This window comes from Choloepus didactylus, chromosome 27, assembly GCF_015220235.1.
Source record: "Choloepus didactylus isolate mChoDid1 chromosome 27, mChoDid1.pri, whole genome shotgun sequence".
Classification (NCBI taxonomy): Eukaryota; Metazoa; Chordata; class Mammalia; order Pilosa; family Megalonychidae; genus Choloepus; species Choloepus didactylus.
This window is the reverse complement of record NC_051333.1, coordinates 15,851,587-15,865,261: the sequence shown is the minus strand read 5'-3', so window position 1 is coordinate 15,865,261 and position 13,675 is coordinate 15,851,587. Positions and strand designations below refer to the sequence as shown.

Here is a 13,675-nt window from a genome sequence, read left to right as displayed (position 1 = left end):
ATACAGCCAAAGGTAATACCTGCAGAGAATTTAAAGAGACCTTTCTACAAAGCTTGTGGTGACAAATGGCAGTTTTTCTCCCCACCCCATCTCATTGCCCCGTGCGCAGGGGCAGAACACTCTTTTTAGCAGAATCGTTACCTCCATAGCTCTAAATAATCTACTTATTCCCACTTCTGGATGCTTCTAGTTTGGGCATTCTCTGCTGACTTCCCACCAAGGAAGAAGAGGACGGAGCGCTCCTTGGCCTCCCCGCTCCCGGCGTCGCGAACCCGCACCCCCTCCTGCTCTCCCCGCAGTTACAAAGCGCTCTCGGGCAGATCGATGCCGGTGTTGACATTCCCGAGACAAGGTTAGCATCGTTCGCCGCCGGCCAGCCAGATGGCAGACGCGCGAGGATTCCTCCTTTCCTGCGTGATGTTTTATTTTCCCCAGAGTTAATGATTGCCTTCTTTGGTTTGGTTTCCTTATGAATCGAATCCCTGACATCTGTCCCTTGACAGATATGTACGGATGCGTCAGCTGTTCCTTCAGTTTCGCCTTCCTGGAGTTCTCAGTCCTGGCGCCTTCTCACCTGGCTGCCCTTTCCACCTGTCCCTACCTGCCGGGGGTGGCGGTCGGCGCCCCCAGGCGGCTGTCATCCTGAGTCTCCCTCCACCACCCTCCTGGGGATTCCGTCAGCCCCCAGCCTCCTGCTTCAGTCCCACCTCCAGGAGCAGCTGGGGGCACTGGTGGCTGAGCCGTTTGGGGGTCCCGGCTACAAAATTGCGTTTCTTCTCTACTTCCCCTCCTCCAGTTTAGGATTCAGTTTGGGGGATTTGCTCAGCAGTTACCACTCACCCATTTCCCAGATTTGTCACTGTTGCCTCCTCTACACATCTCTTTGTCTCTGAGAGTTTATACTTTTAAAAATCCTTTGACACCTTGAGAACATTATGCTGAGTGAAATTAGCTGGACACAAGAGGACAAATATTGGGTGATTCTACTTAGATGAAATATCTAGAGAAAGCAGAGTTATAGAGACAGAAAGTAGATTAGAGGTTACCAGGGGTCATGGGTTGGGTGGGGAGGGGATTGGGGGAATGGGGAGCTAATGCTTAATGGGGACAGACTTTCTGTTTGGGGTGATGGAAAGGTTTTGGTAGTGGATAGTGGTGATGGTGGCACAACATTGTGAATGTAAATAGGAAATTTTTGATTATATGTGTTACCACAATGATTTTTTTTTTTTAAATCTCTTACAACACAGTGGTTAAGATCAAAAACTCTGGATTGGTATGGATGATTGTATGGTTTGTGAATATATCTCAATAAAACTGAATTTAAAAATAATGAAATAATAAAATTAAACAACAACTCTGGGTTGGTATCCTGAGCTCTGTATTTCCTGGGGGTATGATCTAAGGCAGTTACTTTCTCTCTGTGTCTGTAAAATGGAGATAAGAGCCGGTCCTTACTTTATGGGATTGTAGAGCGAGGAATGAAAGGGTTAAGCTTGATGAGGTGCCTTAAAGCCCGGGGACACACGCCAGGACATGCCATTTGGGTGTCAGTGTTTACTGTTAGTGGGGTTTGGGAAGACAGCATAATTGCACATCATCTGCCATCTGCCAACCGAAGTTTCTTGTTCCAGATAAATTCGCTGCATGACACATCATTGCACCCAAACCTAGCATCATGCTCGAGGATTCTGTGGGTTAAGAATTCAGACAGGGCACTGCAGAGCTGGCTTGCTTCTGGAAGATTCTATGGTGGGGGGGGTGACAAGAAAGCTTGGGGCTGGACCCTCGGGAGGCTTCTCCTCTCATGTCTGCCGGGTGATGCTGCCTGTCATCTGGGACCTCAGCAGAGGCTGCCAACCACAGCTCCTCCATGGGAACTTTGCAGGTGGCACATGGAGAGTTGCAGAAAGATCGTTTTCTTTAACATAATCCTTGGAAGCTGTATCCTTGGTTGAAAAATATTGTTAGTTACAGTAGTACCAGCAGACCTCTTCATCCACACAATAAGTATTGAAAATATTTGTGCCTCAGAGTGGCCAGGCTTCTTACTTGGCAACTCAGAGTTCTGAAACGAGCATGCCAGCTCGCAGGCTGGCCGCTGCATCAGCTTTCCAGACGTCCCCTCACTTCTGCTACGTTGTCTTGGTCGCAAGCAAGTTGTAAACTGGCCCCGATTCAAGCAGGTGGGCTGTAAACCCTATCTCTGAATGAGTAGAGTGACAAAGTCACACTGTAGGACAGGCCATGCAATGGGAGATATTATGGAAGCCACCTTTGGAAACTACAATTTGCCACATACTCAAACCCCTCTTGATGAAGTTTCAGGTCTCTGTCTCTATTCCCAGCCTACATAGCTGGGATTCAAATGACACATTCTCATGTGTGATGTGCCAGCCACGTCCACCCAGGTGACTCCTTTGCCTGACCAATAAATGGAATTGATCTAGTGTTCCATCTACACTGCATTCCTTTCTTATTTTTCTTAACTGGCAGGACCACAAGGCATATGAACATTCATATGACATCCGACCAGAGTCTGCACATAGCTTGTCTTGTCTGAATTTGAGGCCAGACTTTTGTCATTCTCTTTGTTGTTTTCATTGTGAACAGTTCTTCACAGCTATTGTTTGTATCTTTAGTATATTTTTTTATTATGGAGAATTTCAAACATGGATGAAAGTAGACAGCACAGTCTAATGAACTCCACTGTGCCTCTCAGCCGGCTGGCGGCCATCAACCCACAGCCAATTCTGCCCTATCTACATCCCCTTCCTGCCCCTCCATATTACTTTATTGTTTTATTGAGATAATTCCAATACCATAAAATTTCCTCTTTTACAGTGTGCACTTCAGTAGTGTTTAGTATATTCTCAAGGTTGTGCAACTATCATGTCTATCTAACTCTAGAAACCCCAAACCAATCATTTTCCCTGCAGCCCAGCCCTGGCAAACACCCATCGACATTGTATCTTTGTGGATTTGCCTATTCCGGACCTTTCATGTAAATGGAATCACACAATATGTTGCCTTTCATAACTGACTTCTTTCACTTAGCATAATGTTTTCAAGGTTCATCCATGTTGGAGCATGTATCAGAACTTCATTCCTTTTTATGGCTGAGTAATATCCCACTGAATGGATATAGCACATTCCCTTTAAACTTCCATTCACTGATGGACACTTGGGTTGCTCCTACCTTTTGGCAATTGTGAATAATGCTGCTATGAGCATCCATGTCCAAGCTTTCGTGTGGACATGTGTTTCCTTGTCTCTTGCGAATATTCCTAGGAGTGGAATTGTTGGGTCATACAATAACTATTTTTAATCTTTAAGGGACCTCCAGACTGTTTTCTGCAGCCACTCTGCCATTTTACATTCCCATAAGAAATATATGAGGATTCCAATTTCTCCACATCCTTGTCAACACTTGTTATTATCTATCTTTTGATTATAGCCATCCTAGTGGGTGTGAAGTGGTATTTCATTGTGGCTTTGATTTGCATTTCCATAATGGCTAATGATGTTGAACATCCTTTCTTATGCTTATTGGCCATTTGTATATCTTCTTTGAAAAAACGTCTACTCAAATTCTTTGCCTATTTTCTTATCGGGCTATTTGCCTTTAAGATACATTATTTTGCATATAATATAAATCATATTTATAGCATATTTATATATAAAATAAATAATATATATAATTTTATCCATATAGAGGGTATATAACTATAAAAGATGTCATCTTTTTAAACAAAACTGCATTACCATTATAACTCCTAAAAATTTACAGTTTGTATATGATACTTTATAAAATGCAAATGTATTTTTCCAACATTTTGTTATGAAATGTTCAGACACACAGAAAAGTTAAAAGAATTGTTCAATGAATACCTGAATACCCTCCAACTACATCTACAATTAACATTGTTCTCTGTTTGCTTTATCATATATTGATCTGTCTGTCTGTCCCTCTGTCCTGCTATCAATCCATCTTATTTGTTGATGCAATTCAAAATAAACTGTAGACATCAGTACACACCACCCTTAAACACTTTGGCAAGGATTTCATTAACTAGAGTACAGTATTTATGGTTCTTTCTGTGCAGTGAAATTTATGTATTCATGAAATGTACAAATCCGACAAATGCACAAAACTGTGTAACCCAGGATTTGGAAGATTTCCATCATTCCAGAAAGTTCCCTCATATGTGCAAAAGTTAAAACTTCATTTGTCATTCTAATTATTTCATGCAATTAATAATAGAGGGAACTTCTTGATTCATCACTGTCATTTGTCCCAAAGCTTGCTAACCCATTACAGGAAAGCCAAACCTGTTAAATTTGAAAGTGGGCAGGGGGTACCCTCGGGGAGGTGAAGGCCTTCAGAATCTGTTCTTCCCTTCCTTCCCTGACCTCAGAGCCCTGGCTAAACCCGCACACAAGCCCCTCACCTTTCCCCCAAACCTGCTCTTCCTCCTGGGTCCCTGCCTCGGGGCGGCCCACCATCCCCTGTTCCCCAGGCTGGACCCCTGGGCCTCGTCCCAGATTCCTCTCTGCCCCCCACCAGCCATGAGTCTCCCTTCCCCACTCCCTCCCATGCCTGGCCCTGGGCCAGCCCTGACCTCTCCCACCAGGCCCCTGCCTGGCCTGCCCTGAGCTCCTGGCCACAGTCTCCATCTCTGCTCTACCCTCCATGTGGCAGCCATCAGGGACTTTCTGAAGCCAACATCTGGCCATGAGCTTCCCTCTTCCCAGCTGCCCGAAGCCTTCCTTAGCGTGGCCTGCCCGGCCCGACGAGAACTGGCCTCACCAACCTGTGTTCAACACAATGACCCCCAAAAGAAGTCCAGGCCCTATTCCCTGGAAGCCATGAAAATGATGTTTCATGGCAAGAGGGGCTATGTGACTTTGGGGAAATTTGCTTAAATTTTCTGTGCCCTCTGTTACAGGCAGATGATAATGGATCCTACCTCCTGGAGTTCTCAGGAGTGAACGAGTCGATGTATCTAAATCCCCAAGATCAGAGCCTGGCATGTAACTAGATTTCTTATGATGGAAGGAAGGATGGACAGGTGTGGTGGATTGATAGACTGAATTGTGTACCCCAGTATGGACATGTTCTTTGTCTTGGCCCGCCTTCTGGTGGGTGTGGTCCCACTGTAAATAGGATCTCTTGAAGATGTTACTTCAGTTAAGGTGTGGCCCAACTGAATCAGGTTGAGCTTTGATCCTGATTACTGGAGGCCTTTATATCAGAGGGAAATTCAGACAGAGAAAGAGAAAACCACAAGAAAAAGCTGGAAGTCAGTGGCACCTGGAGAAGAAAGGAGACGATACTGCCATGTGCATTGCCGTGTGACAGAAAGCCGAGACCAAGGACCACTGGCAGCCAGTCTCAGAATGGTACAGTTCTGAAGGAGAAAGCATTGTCTTGCTGACTCCTCAAATTTGGACTTCTCCTAGCCCCAAAACCATGAGCCGATAAATTCCCATTTTTTAAGCCAACCCACTGTAAGGTATTTGTTTTAGCAGCTGGGAAACCAAGACAACAGGTGACTGGATGGCTGAATGGACACTACATGACTGACTCAAGGAAGGAAGCTGCAGGGAGGCAGGTGGGCAGAGACACACACACTCCTGAGGCACCCGCAGACATTTTATTGGGTGAACTGGGAGGTCCTCCTCTTTGTGTTCCCAAGGGCTGTCGCCCAGGGGATCGATCAGATCTGGACATAGGACAAGTTGATGTCACCCTTGATCTCCAGCGTGTCCACATTCTGGAAGGACTTGAGGCGATGGCAGAAGTCGAAGAGGTGTTGGCCGTTGACGTAGACCTTGAAGCGATCCATGCCGCAGCGGATGGACAGCTGCAGGGAGAGGGGGGCCATGAGGTCAGGGCCAGGACAGAGACCTGGAGGTTGGGGGGTGGAAAGAGGCTCCAGACTCACATCAAAGAACTGCCCAGGACCAAATGGGTTGTTGGATATTTTCCGCTCCTCGGCTCCCCACGAGCCGTTCAAATAGCTGTTCCGAACCACGGAGCCCTCGTTCAGGCGGGGGTTAATGTGGAGGGCGAGGTCCCCCGAGGCTCCCGCCTTGAAGTTGATGACGAAACTGGGGCAGAGATGGAGGGGAGAGTCAGACAGGGGTTCAGCTCTTGGTTCCCCAAGGGAGGAGGGATCAGGGGGCTGTGTGAGAAGAGGCCTGGGGTCCCTCATGGGGGAGGGGCCTGGGGGTTCTGTACCTCTTGGCTGAAGGGAGCACGTAGCCCTTGACTATGATGGTTCTTCGGGCTATCAGCCCCCCTTGCAGTCTCCCCGTAAATGGCACAGGCTGTAGGAAGAGAACATGGGGTCCTGTCCTCTCTCCCGTCACCAAAAGCCAGATTCGGGAACAAATTTTCAGACAGGATCCCCACTTCTGGGAAATGCTCCCCTCTCCAGTCTTCTTCCTTCCCCACCATCAGTCCTGCTTCCCCTCAAGTTGCCCACCACGGAGCCATCACCCCTGCAGCACACTTTACCGGGTTGAAGATTGGGGGTCCCTCCATGGTCTGTAAAGGATGGAGAAGGAGATGTTATTCTACAATATTTCACAAATATTTACAACACGCTTACTACGGGCAGGTACTTCTCTAGGTGCTGGGTTAGTACAACTGGAAATCCGACCCCTCACATCTCTTCCCACCCAATTCCCACCCCCTCCTCCCAGTGCCCATACAACCTTCCACTTACCACCAAGTCACGTGACTTCTGTGCTTGAAAGTTCTGTCCAGGACCCTACACACAGGATGGAAGGCAGGGATGGTCAGGGGGGCTGGTGGGCCCTGGGCTGCCCCAGGACCTCCTCAGCCACTGAGCACTCCCACCCCCCAACCCCGGGCCAAAGGGAAAACCACCACACCCCAGCAGGTACTTACTGGGTATGCTGGAGTAATCATGGGTCTCTGTGTGGGCACAGAAGAGAGAGGAGGTGATGAGGGGGGACCCCAAACTGGAGACTGCAGGCTGTTGAGGATGCCTGCCCCAAGCAGCTCCCCACCTCCACTGTCCAAGGGAACTCTGGGGTGAAGAGGCAGCACCCAGATGGCTGATGAGTGGAAAGGGACTCGCCAATGCAGAGGGAACCTCATGCTACCCCGAAAGGACAATGCCTATTAATCCTAGGATCTGTCCCCTCCCCTCCGCTGTCCTTCCAGCTGTCCCAGGACCAATATTCACCCCCCCCCCACTCAACCCAGAAACCGCATGATAACTGTCAGCTGCTCAGCACCTCTTCGGAGACCCCACACAACGCACCCCCGCGCTCCTCATCTCTAACCACCGCCTGCCCCTCACTCTACGTTCTTGCCACTGGGGGATCCCGCCATTGGGGGTCACTTGAACCAGCCCACTGGGCTCTTCCTGACTCTCTCTGTCCATTTGTTTCTGTCTCTTCCACATTTTTGCCCAGAACAATTTTCCCCTTCCCAGTTAACGTTTTAAATTATTGTTATGGTAACATGTATACAACCTAAATTTTCTCTTTTAACCATTTTTAAGTATATGCAGTTCAGCCGTGTTAATTACATTCACAATGTGCTACGGTCCCACCATCGTACCAAAGCTTTTCCATCACCCCGACCAGAAAATCTGTACCCGTCAAACCTTAACTCCCCATCCCCAACTCCACCCTGCCCCTGGTAACCTAGAAACTACTATCTGCCTCCAAGAATTTGCACATTCTAGTTATTTCATATGAGCGAGATCGTACAATATCTGTCCTTTGGTGTCTGATTCATTTCGCTCAATGTGAGGTCTTCAGGGTTCACCCATATTGTCACACGTATGAGGACTTTATTCCTATTGTGGGCTGAATATATCCCATTGTATGTATGAACCACATTTTGTTTATCTAGTCATCAGCTGGTGGACATTTGCGTTGCTTTAGCTTTGGGCTATTGTGAATAGCGTGATGAACATCAGTGTACAAATATCTGTTCTAGTCCTTGCTTTCAGTTCTTTGGGGTATATACCTGGGAGTGGGATCGCCGGGTCATATGGCAATTCTATAGTTAACTTTCTGAGGGTCACGCAACTGTGTTCCACAGCAGCTGCGCCATTTTACATTCCCACCAGCAATGCGCGAGGGTCTGGGGTTAACTTGCATTCACTTTCTCTCTCTCTCTGTTCTCTCCTCTCTTTCCTCTTTCTTATTAACTTCTTTCTGCCTTGACTTCTATTTTAAGCCAGCTATTTAGAGGGGCCTTTAAAAGTAGCTTTACTGTGGTCTTTCCTTTTAAAGTGTATAGGGGAAAGCATGAGGCAAGGATGCACACCCAGAGGCCAAGGTCGGCTCCGTGACCTTGGGTAAGTGACTTAAGCTCCCTGTGCCTCAGTCTCCACATCTGTGAAATGGGGCTGATGACACTCACCGTTTTTCCCCATGAGGTTGCCTGGGGGCACTAAAGGAGTTTGTAAGTGTAGAGCCCGGAGGACGGGTCCACACCCGGTGGGGGGTGCAGCCCTCTGTGGGCCTCTGTCACTGTGAGTGCTTCCTTCCGTGCCGCCTCTATCCTGTCCCCCTGCCACAGGACCCTGAACCGAGATTTACCGGGATTTCCCTCTCTTTGTAGTTCTATCACGTATGTCTCTAGATCCCCGAACAATATATTCTGCTTTTCTTATTTTATGAACTACAAACTTCCTTTTTCCACTCAATATTCTAATACTCAGAGTCAGCCTCACTGTTGTGTGCAGTTGTGAGCCATTGGTTCTCATCTTTGGGTGACGGACAGCTTGCATTTCCCCATACGCCTGTTGGAGAACATTCCGGCAGTTTGGGATTACGGTCTTTTACATACAGCCCTGCTGTGGATATCCCAGCATGTGTGTACTGGTGGCCGTGTGCGCCGTGTGGGGCTCCTGGAGTGGAGCTTCTGGGGTGTCGGGCACGTGTGTGTTCAGCTTCCACACATGCTGCCCAGCCATCGCCCAAGGGGGGATTGTACCCGTGGATCCCCTGGCAGCCATGGGTGGGAGTATTGGCTGTTCCATGCTCTCACCAACACTGGGGACTGTGGGCCATTTTCCTTATAGCTTCCTGGGTGGGTAGTGGGATCTCGTTGTGCCTTTAATTGTGTTTCCACGTTGACTAATGACATGGAGCAACTTTTCATGAACTTGTGGGCTAATTCAGGTATTCGTTTCTCACCTTCATCCTTCAAGTCCTGGCTCACTGTATGCACCTCCTCCTCCTGCTCCGGGAGGCCCTTCCTGACCCCATGACAAGGTCAGGCCTCTCCTTTGGACTCGCAAAACCTCCCGTGCTTCCCCTGTCCAGCCCTGACCTCTCTCAGCCATCATTGCCTGTGATGTTGCGTCTTCCCAGTGACTCTCCTGGTCACTGCTGGGTCCCCCAGCGTCACCCAGCAAAGGACCAGCACAGACCAGATGTTCAGGAAAGAAACGAATGGGAATTAAGGAAGGAAGGAAGCAAATGAGGGAGGGAGGCAGTGTATACCTGGCTTGGGGGCTGCTGGCCTCCAATGAAGTTGATGGATTGAAGCTCCAAATCCCCGTCCACATGCAGGTGGGTTACCATCTGCAGGGGGAGCCGGTGCCCATACTCGTAGAATGGACTTCCGTTTACCATCACCTGGAGGGTGTGAGAGGTCAGGGGTCAACTCCCAGGACCTTGTGAAGGTAGAAACAGGAAGCAGGGGCAGGGATCTCAAAGTCTGACTTGGGATCAAAAGGCTTGGGGATGAGCTGAGACAGCCCCAGAGTTAGGAACCTTGGAGTCCACAGTTCAGAGGTCAAATGGGTCAAAAGTCAGCTCACAGTCTGGGGGATAGGAGACCATAGACAATTTAGACTGGGGATGGAGACTGGAAGAAGTCGAAGCGATGAGTTGGGTTTGAGATCTAGCTCTGGCATGTGCTGGCTGTGTGGCCTCGGGTCAGTCACTTCCCCTCTCTGAGCCTTTGTTTCTTCATCTAAAATGGGGACCCACTCATCGCCGGTATTGTTGGGAAATCTAGAGTAGATCCTGGGCCTTGTTATCATATCTCCGTGTACTCTAAGGTAGTCATGGCAATTTCTGTTCTGAGTGTTTGGCTGTGGGCGTGTGTGGGAGCCCACCTCGCAGGATAGCAGGTTGTGTGGTGATATTAATGAGTTTTCTCAACAGCTCCGGGAGGACCTGGGATTGTCCCCATTGTTCAAGAAAACCAAGGCTCCAGGGCACCCACGGAGGGAGTGACACAGTCAGACTCGAACCCGCTTCTCCCTGACACCAAACCACAATGCTAACTTCTGGTGACGAGGTTAGAAATCTGATGCCCACTGAGGTCAAAGAAAGTCTGGGCATGTTCTTTAACTCAGGAATTCCCCTCCAGGAGCGGCTTCTCTGGGTCACTTGAGCCCGGGGGTTAGCAGGAGGTAAACTGAGGAAGGAGGACACCGTGGAGGCCTGCATAGGGAGCTGCGGAGCAGGGGTGCACACAGAGCCATACGAGGGGCCCTAACATGCGAAATGACAAGCGGGAAAAGAAGTCAGGAGCCAGGCCACCCCTGGGTGGGGGTGACTCGGGGATGTGAGAGGGGGTTCCGCTTTGGGCCCTGGGAGCTGGTTGCACGTGGCCTGCACTTTCCTGTGTCTGGGTCATACTTCAATAAAACATCACAGAATACTCACGTAATAGTGATCAGTCACAATATGCGGGCCTCATTTGGACCCCGATTCAAACAAACTGTAGGAAACACCACAAATTATGCCATTTATGAGATAACTGGACTGCTGGCCGGGTAGGTGAGGACAGAAGGAACAACTGCTAATTTCTGAGGTGTGGTGATGGCTTGTGACTAGGCATTGAAAAAACTGGAGTGTTGATGAATGGAATGATGTGCTGTCTGGGAGTTGCTTTTAAAGTATACGGGAAGGGAAGTGGCGAGGTGGAGACGAAAGTGGAGGGGCCTGGAGTGGACAACTTTTGGGGCCTGTGACAGAGTCACGGACTTCATTGTACTCGCCTCTTGCTTGTGTGGGTTCAGAGTTCTCTACAAGAAATAGCAAAATTACACCTTTTGCAAGAATGCAAGGGAACAAAAGGACACGCATGACACTTATTAGAAAGCTTTTGAAGATAGAGAAATCAGATTGAGAAAAAAAGAGGTAAAAAGGAAAAGTTTTAATAGGCAGGAAAAAAAGGGGGGAAAAGTGAGGTAAGAGAGAGGGAAGAAGGAAGGAAGGAAAGGGGGAAAGGAAAAGAAGGAGAGGGAGGCAGAAGAGCTGGGAGTGAGGACAGAGAGAAGGAAGGAAATTAGGAGAGAAAGGAGGAACTAGGGATGAGAGAAAGAAGGAGGGCGGGAGGGCCCCGGCGCCCCCACCTTGTAGTGCTCGGCCAGGACCATGAACACCAGCTCGAAGGCGGCGCCCTTGCGGAAGGGCATGCTCCTCTTCCTCTCCTCGCTGCCCCAGCGGCCGCCCTGCTTCGTGTTGAAGACCACCTTGTCCCAGCCGTCGAAGCGGGGATTGAAGTGGAAGGCGATGTCCTCATCGGGGCCCTGGCCCACCGTGAAGTTCACGAAGAACCTGGCGGGACGCGGGGGGCGGGTTCTCCCGGGCCACCTCCCTGCGCGCGGGGCGCTCCCGGGGCCGCCCTCGGGGACCCACCCGGGGCCAGGGTCCCAGGACGCGGAGCTGCGGGGCCACTCGGCATCGTGGGCCCAAGAGGCGGGCCCGAGAGCTCCAGGAGGCAGACGCCCCCCACTGCCTTCCTTCCCCAGCCGCTCCCCATCTTCAGCGGGGCCGGCGCGGCTGCTGCTGCCTCCCCCCGGTGAACCGCGCGCCGCCGCCCTCCTCAGCGCGGTCCGTCTCTCGGTTGGTTGCGGGTCTCCCTGCTCGCGCCCTGCGCCCACAGCCCGTTCCCCACATGCAGCCAGGGGGGTTTTAGGACCTTCCCAAGTCGCATCACAGTCCCCACACCCCATCGGTTACCGGCCCCACCTCCCTGTCCTTATCTCCCACCCTGGCTCCCTCTGCTCCGTCTGAACCAGCCTCCTCCAGGATAGTCCACTCCTGACCCAGAGCCTTTGCACTGGCTGTTCCCTCTGCCTGGAAGGCTCCTTCCCCTCCTTCATTCCCTGGGAAGCCTCCCCTGACCACCCTATTTAAAGGGATCATGCCCCTCCCCATACACCCCTCAATTCCTTCCTTGCTTATTTTTCTCCATAGCACAATCACCATCTGAAAGATTACATACTTGACTTATTTTTTATCTGTCTCCTCTACTAGGATGGCCGTTCCACGAGATAAGGAATCTTTTTCCTCTCACTGCTCTATCCCCAGAGTCTATGCACAGCCTGGCTGCTTGATGAATAAATAAATAACAATCCTATCATCATTTTAAGACCATACAAAAGGGCTAAAAGTTACATAATGCTTACTCTACCCCAGGCATGGTTCTCAATGCTTTACTGATTCCTTTACAACAATCCCATTTTACGGATGAGAAACTAAAGCACAGAGAGGCATAGAAGCTTTCCCAGCATCACACAGTTGGTAAGTGAAAAAGCTGGGATTTGAACTCAGGTGGCCCCACATGTGTTATAGCCATCGGTTCCAAGCCAACACCCCAGCTCTGGAGCCGCCTCTCATGGAGAGCCCTCCCTGACTCCTCCTGCCCCCAGGACTCCCTCCTGATCTGCCCACCCAGGCCCCCAGACCAGGACTGGTCTTTGGCGATCTGGTGGGGTGGCCTGGAGTCCCCTCTCAAGGAAGGGTGGAGGAAGGGGAGACGCACCCCATTTTGTACCTCCCCTCCCAGTCGGGCCCGGCCTGGAGGACACCTCACCTCTTCATGTGCTCATTGGCCACTCCTTGGATGTAAACGGACATGCCGGGGCTGAGCCCCCCTGGGATGGGCTGCTTGTAAGGCAGAGTCTGCAGAAGGGGTCAGGGGACGGAGCTGTTGTAGCCCTTACCCCTCACCAAGGCAGCCTTCCCCTCCATTATGCAGGGGAGCAGAAATGAAGGGGTGAAGGGGTTAGCATAAAGGGTTAGGTGTGGACAAAATAGCTTGAGGGTCAGGGTGGGGTAAATCAGATCCCAGCGTCAGGTGGGGGATGCCGAGGGTCAGGGTCGGGGTAAATTGGTATGTGGGGGTCAGGCTGGAGCTAAGCCAGGGCCTGGGGTCGGTATCTCACCGGGTTGTAGGTGGGCTGGTAGCCAGGTGCAGGGATATAGGCCATCTTGAGAGGCTGAGCTGGTGGCACGTCCTGGGAGAAGAGCTGCAGGAGTGGGGAACGGTGGCAGGTGCCAGGTGGTTCTTATACCTGAGGGTAAGGGAGTGGCTGGCAGTACAGGGTACACAAGGTCCCTCTTCTGGGGATCCCAGGCTCACCTTCTCCCCTTGGGCACCCCCTAGTCTTCCTTCTCTTCCCAGCCTCACCGATGGCCAATCAGGACACAGATCACTTAGGCCAGGCCCTGGGGGCTAAGGACAGGGCCCCCTCCCCAGGGCCTTCTGCAAAGAGGAGGTGATAATGAACTTTGGCCCTGCCCGGGTCTTATCAGAGCCCATAAAACCCTGCCCAGGCCTTTGTTGGCAGGTTGGGCAGGGCTGCAGGAGTGGCCCAGGACAGGCAGGTGAAAGCAGGGGGAGCCGGAACTGGGAGCTCTTGACTCTTCACTG

General features: G+C 50.6%; 1 protein-coding gene across 1 annotated transcript; it reads right to left on the bottom strand.

Annotated features, from left to right (window-relative positions):
* Positions 1-5,720: 5,720 nt before the first annotated feature.
* Positions 5,721-13,354, bottom strand: LGALS4 (galectin 4). The gene is made up of 10 exons (XM_037820048.1): positions 13,188-13,354; positions 12,836-12,924; positions 11,370-11,574; positions 9,502-9,636; positions 6,920-6,946; positions 6,735-6,779; positions 6,524-6,553; positions 6,245-6,333; positions 5,949-6,114; positions 5,721-5,867 (listed from the first exon to the last, which is right to left on the bottom strand). Exons 1-10 carry the CDS (start codon positions 13,230-13,232, stop codon positions 5,721-5,723), a joined length of 978 nt encoding a protein of 325 aa, XP_037675976.1. The 5' UTR covers positions 13,233-13,354.
* Positions 13,355-13,675: the final 321 nt, after the last annotated feature.

What these genes read in the sequence shown, in the direction of transcription:
- LGALS4 (XM_037820048.1), bottom strand. Translation starts at nt 13,232, where the DNA reads ATGGCCTATATCCCTGCACCTGGCTACCAGCCCACCTACAACCCG. An exon ending in AGAAGTCACGTGACTTGGTG is followed by an intron (nt 6,554 to 6,734) that starts GTAAGTGGAAGG and finishes CATCCTTTACAG; the next exon opens with ACCATGGAGGGACCCCCAAT. An exon ending in GACCCCCAATCTTCAACCCG is followed by an intron (nt 6,334 to 6,523) that starts GTAAAGTGTGCT and finishes CTCTTCCTACAG; the next exon opens with CCTGTGCCATTTACGGGGAG.